We start from the raw sequence: 6,000 nt of genomic DNA on the forward strand, positions 1-6,000 counted from the left end.
GTTTGTTCCATATGCAGATGTTGCTATGAGGAAAGGAGTCAGCAATGACTGATGTGGAGCCTGTGGTCACAGATTTTGCAGCATCAGGACGCGCAGGCCGCCGGAACGCCTTACCAGATATCCTGGGCTCTCCTGCTGGTGCTGGGACTTCAGAGCTGCCACACAAACTGGCTGAGCTCTCTGTTTCAGAAGGTAATGGCTGTGCATTCAGAAAGGGACATTTTTATGCAGTCGTCCTTTGTTTTGTCTTTAAGACTTCCACCACCATGAGGTTTTGATGTCAACACTAATATTTCTTTCATCATTTAGAATTAAATTCAACCTTCCAAAGCAGTTATCACTTGTCCCTCCTGATGAGACAAGTTAATATTAACCCATATCCATATCCATCCATAGATCCAGTGTTAGCAGCCTGGGGAAACAGTTCAGTGCTGGGAACTGAATTCCAGATCCCCTGAGGAAGAGAAAACACAGTTTCATTTCCGGACAACTTGGAAAGCCCATCACTCCAGCTATAAATTCGATTGTACACCTGCACTGAGATAACTTTGCAAAAGACAGCAGGGCTGTGCTGTTAATACAATTACAGCTATCCTAACTCAGACATATACATTAAGAGTAGGGTTTATAGTGATTTACTCCTGCTAGTAGGATTTCAACTTTGCTATCTGACACTAGTACCCTATTTTGCCATGTCCTTTAATTTGATAAGGTGTTCTGTTGATAAAGCACAGATCTAATCAACACCAGCTTTGTGAATTTTTTTTTTTTACTTTCAGACTGATTTCAGGGGGATTTTCAGGTTCAGAAAAATCTGATTTCTAATGCCTATGAAATGAAAATTACAGACTGGCCCTGAGCATGGTCTGTCCCTACTTTTTTAATCAGAATCAGAATTTTTTTTCTTCTCATTTGTCACTTTTGCTTCTCTGACAAATACCACCACAACAGATGGTCCCACATCCAAGAGCAGTGATGGTGTGGGTGCAGCAAAGGGGAAGGCAAGCCTGTGCTGAGGTGTGAAGGGTCCATGAATCCGAACTGAAGTAGATGATAAAAGGGATTCCTAGTCTCCAGAGTTGCATAGCCTCCTTTTACATTGCCTTAAGAAATTACAGGATGTTAGATGTGTAGCCTCCTAAAGCACCATAAAGGCTGGGGGGAAGGATTTCTTTGATCACAAACTGTTGTTATTTTGGTGATTTAATTTATAATTATGTGTTTGGGGTTCTGTAATCTAAACCCCACACAGATACAGCAAAGGATTGCTGAGCAGGTAGAAAAAACATTTCCTGGAGGAGTGAGAAGGGACCAAATGACCATATACTGACTTGAACCAGGAGAAGAGCAGAAATTAAGAATCTGAAGGGGTGCTGGAAGAAGGCATTGCTTTGTCTCAACGAGAGATTTTTTCCCTATGAATATGCAAATTATGTCCCTATATATTTTTCCCCTCTCCATGCAACTGAAGCACTGGAAATTCATTCCAAAGCACAAAGAGTTACGTAACATTTAGTATTTTTGTTTTCAAATTGCATGTTTTTTTATGTGCCAAATAGATCTTCTGCCTGGTACGATCAGGCTCCAGCAGGAGAGAAATGTTTCCCTCATCAAAGAGGAGGCAGATAGGAATTTATATTGCTATCAGTGTCAGGAGCTGTAGAAGTGCAGTGACCAGTCCAACCCACCGAAATATTCATTGCTATATTATGTGTAACTAACCTTTTGTATTGTTTAGAGCAGTGATCCTTGAAGGACATGCACCACGTTAAACACAGCATCAAAGAATACAACAGCTGTAAATAAGTTTCTCATGTTTGTTTCACTTCAGCCTCTGGCAAGTTTAGTAGTTGGAAAGAGTGCACTTTTTAAAGCATAGAAAAGTTCTCTCTTTGGTCTTTTCCTGCCCTCCCTGAATAAAAACAAACAGGAAAGAGTGCAAGCATGGCATAAAATAAGTATCTAGCCCTCCAGATGACACAATAGTTCTCCTCTCTTGGTCTCCATACAATTCCTTAAAAAGAAGAAGAAATGAAACACAGTTTTAGCAAAATGTACTGATGCTTTCTTAGAAATACAGGACCAGCACTGCCAGGATTTAAAGAACAATTAAGAGCATGGAATTGTCCATTTCTTTTGTCATTGACACGTAGCTGTGCCAGAGCATGTCGGAAGGCAGCAGATTCTGTTATCAGCAGTTTACAGTAGTGATAAGAGGAAGTGAATACAGGATGCAGTTAGGTCCACTCTGACAGCTTGGATGCTTTCTGGGAATGGGAATTCCACAAGTACCAGATGAGAATTTTAGCCTCATTGTGTTGTAAGTTAAAGTTTTGATGAGACAGCAAACAAACAGAGGAGAATTCATCAAAATGGAAAGACAGTTTTGAAGTTCAAATGCTGTGACAGGGAAATAGCTTGTTTTTGAAACATTTGGGGCTCTAACAGACGTCCCTTTTGCCTATTTCTGACTTTAACAATAAGTTGTTAAAAAAAGAAAGTAATTTCCAGCTCAGAATAAAGAAATTAGATAAATGAGAGAAGTGGAGAAGATGGAACATGTGGCTATATAAAGTATGCCCTATTTTGTTGCTACTCTGAAATTCAGATTCAGTGAAGATTATGGGAAATGGTGAGGAGGACTCTCTCCATCTTGTTTCAAATTTAGCTAATGGTCATTGGATCATACATATCCTCTTTCTAAAATGCTGTCAGCTACTGTCATAGTGAAAAGTCAGGAACAGGATGTGCTAGTACCTTTTGGTTTAGAAGAGGAAAGACGCTTTGCTTTATTTTTTTATGAATACACAAGGACCCTACCTGTGTGATACAAATGTCCATGTACTCTGCAAGCCACATGAAGCTGATGTTCTCATGAGATGAACAGGAGAGTTTCTGGCACCAGCTGTTTATCTTGGAGCCTAACTCTGAAATGCAGACCATCTGTATCCTGTCTGATAATCGTCTGGTGGTGTGTAAGTTTTGGACCGCTGAGACTTTCCACAGGTGGTCTGGTGGGAGGTCATACTGGAACCATGTTAAATAGTTGATTGGTGTCACTGGTGATCCAAAGGTTGAAGAGGAGGCTGCAAGAAGTTTGAGAGCAAGAAGCTGTACTGGTCTTCTACATTTGGTAACCTGCCTTAGGGTACCATTCTGCCGATAACACTCAACAGCTCAACTAGCACCTACTGCACACCTAAGTGCCACAAAGTATGAGATTAGATTTCCTCTAACAAACTCTTTTCCTCTACCCTGTCTGAAAGACTCCACTGATACTAGATGTTCAACCCTGCACAAAACCAGCCAACAGCTACATTAGGCTGGAGGGTGTCAAATAACTCAGTCCTTTATCACTATAGAACTCCAAAGCCTCTGAACCTCTGAGCAGATTTAAAACATCAAGCAGTTTCTGCCAAGAGCTTTAGCTGGTGGATTGTGTATGACATTATATATTTGCTGTGGTATGTAGAGACCAAGATGTATAACTCTTTTGAGAGTTGTTTGTGATATTTATAGCAAGTCTGAAAATGTACTCTTAGATCATGACTGTGGAGGAGATGGAGGAGTATGAAGTGGAGGACAGTACAGCCAGATATGCTGAGCAGACCTCTCCTTGTCCCCCAAAAGCTATGGACTCCCATAGATTTGGGTATTCTGTTACCACTGGTACTACCATGTGGGACTTGAAGGTAATATGAAAATGATTATTATGGTTTGCAAGGAAATCAAGGCAAGAGGAGTTTCTGCTTCTCAGTGAGTAAACTTAATCAAAAGAAACAGCATAGAACAATTCATATAATGATCAGAGACACTGGGGAGCTTCTATTTATATCAGTCCTGTAAGAATTCAACTCTAATCTGTGGAAAAGTGAACTTCCAACTCAGAGCAGCAAAAAATCCCCCATCTTGTGAAGACAGGGTGAATTCACGCAGGTATTTCTTGTCAAAGGTCAGACAGATAACTGGCATGTCCATAAACTGTAATGTTATCTACCTGAAACCATACAGTGCTCAAAGGAATGAAATACTCTAATTTGATTTTGGAAATGATCCAGAAAAAAAAATAATAACAGTAATACAAAGTTATTTCAATTTTTACAGCCAAATGCACATTGATCAGCCTGTGCAAGAAGTGGGCAAATCAACACCAATAGGCAGCAGCTTTTAGAAGATGCCTCTGAAAGTTCTTTATCTCTTGAGTTAATCTCTCTTTCTAAAGCACCCATGACTGTGGTAGTAAAGAGTCAGTCCAAACAGAGACGATCAGTGAACCCAAATATTTGGCTGCATTAAAAAATCTGTGAGAATATGTGTGGTAAAAATGTTTAATTCTGTCTTTGTTTAGATGCAGGAGCAGAGGGTGGAGAAGTGTCATCATCCAAAGCCTTGCTGGAAAGTCAAGAGGCGGAAGGAAAATGCAATGATTCCTAACACCTAAGGACTTCTGGGTTAATGAATCCCATCAACAGACTTCCCAGTTTCCCTGTGTCACCCCTTCTGAATGTGGTAGCAACTTTAGCAGCACAGACATGACTTTGCAACACAGTCATACCTAGATGATTATGTGGATGGCATACAGTTCTTTCTACTGTCATCCTTCAAAAGCAATGTTCTGCATATCCAAACAGGAAGAGAACTAAAGAATATATCTCTTGTTTTCAGTTTTCTCTCTTGTTTTGGTTATAGTATTCATCCTTACTAATCTCCTTTGACAGTTTCAATTAATATACCTAGGAGATGTACCAGGAACTAATCATTGTTTCAAAATAAAAATCCTGTTTCTTAATTTCCCAGATCAGCTTCTTTCTCTCTGACACAGAGGTGTATTCATTCCCTCCAATGTGATATTAAGTATATATTAGATCACAGACATTATCTGTAATTTATCTCCTGAGATTTTTGTTATCATTAGACATATGTAAATGGGTGTGAGAAAAAAAAAAATAAATACATAAAATAAAATTTTCTCCTACTCCTGTCACCAGAAGGTTTTATAAACTAAAACATCAGTGTTTGTTTTCAGACTCTCCTTACTTCTGTTTGATTATGGCAGACCATCTCAGTTCTCCCACTCTTAGTAGTCTTGCCACTTTGGTCATTTGTTTTCATGCTGAATATTGTAGCTGTTCATGTGTATCTAAAGTAAAGTAGACATGTTTGTGTATGATGAAAATTGTTTAATCTCACTGTAGAAATTAAATATCTATCATCTTTTCTGTCTTCGGTTGATTTCTTGATGTTTCTCCTGTAGGACAATATTTAAAGCCCAAAACCACATATTTTTTTATTTCATCTGAGTTTTGCTTTGTTGTTTGCTGACAGTGATGATATTTCAATCATTGTGATTTTTACAAAGATTTTAGGAAAGTTTTTTCTCTACTGAAAGGACTTGTTTTGCTTTGGAGATCATGCTCTTGAAAATACTTGGCATTCATTCCCTTATTGTAGGAAACCTGAGATTCAGGTACAGACATGAACCTTCATGATTCCTGGGGCAGCAGACACCTATGTACATCACAAAAACAGAGGAAGCATCTCTGATGGGTACATCTCACATTTGACTGGTATTCCATCTATGAAATATTTGTGTAATCTAAACCTGGCAGGGAGCTTGTAACAGCTCAAGAGAGTTTGTAAGGCACAGCTTTCATTCCTACTGTGCATTTACTCACACCCTGCCTTTTGGGGACCATTCAATAAAGCATCCAGTTTAATTCAACTGAACTGACCTGTTTTTCATTTAATAAGTGCAACATCCCAATTTTTTTTCAGATTTGGACAGGTAAAATAACTGACTCCACTGGATCAAAACAGGTGGCTTAAGAAAGTCTGAAAGACTGAACTAGCTGACACTGGAGGATCAGAGGTGAAAACCACAGTGGAGAGGGACTAGGAGGTAACTCTATTTGTGGTACACACTCTTGTTCTGGGTTGTAGTCCCATTCTCCTATACAAGCCCTCTTTATAGCATCCCAGTACATAAAATCGGTACATTAA

General features: G+C 39.2%; 1 protein-coding gene across 7 annotated transcripts in view; it reads left to right on the forward strand.

Moving 5' to 3' along the window:
- Positions 1 to 5,223, forward strand: part of PKIB (cAMP-dependent protein kinase inhibitor beta) — an 80,078-nt gene extending 74,855 nt beyond the window's left edge. For all 7 annotated transcript variants that reach the window (XM_032101591.1, XM_032101587.1, XM_032101588.1 and 4 more), the window contains exons 2-3: positions 18 to 192; positions 4,349 to 5,223. In XM_032101591.1, the coding sequence (XP_031957482.1) occupies positions 45 to 192; positions 4,349 to 4,434 (234 nt within the window). In that variant the 5' untranslated portion in view covers positions 18 to 44 and the 3' untranslated portion in view covers positions 4,435 to 5,223. The remainder of the gene's footprint in view (positions 1 to 17; positions 193 to 4,348) is intronic.
- Positions 5,224 to 6,000: the final 777 nt, after the last annotated feature.

Source organism: Corvus moneduloides, chromosome 3, assembly GCF_009650955.1.
Source record: "Corvus moneduloides isolate bCorMon1 chromosome 3, bCorMon1.pri, whole genome shotgun sequence".
Taxonomy (NCBI): Eukaryota; Metazoa; Chordata; class Aves; order Passeriformes; family Corvidae; genus Corvus; species Corvus moneduloides.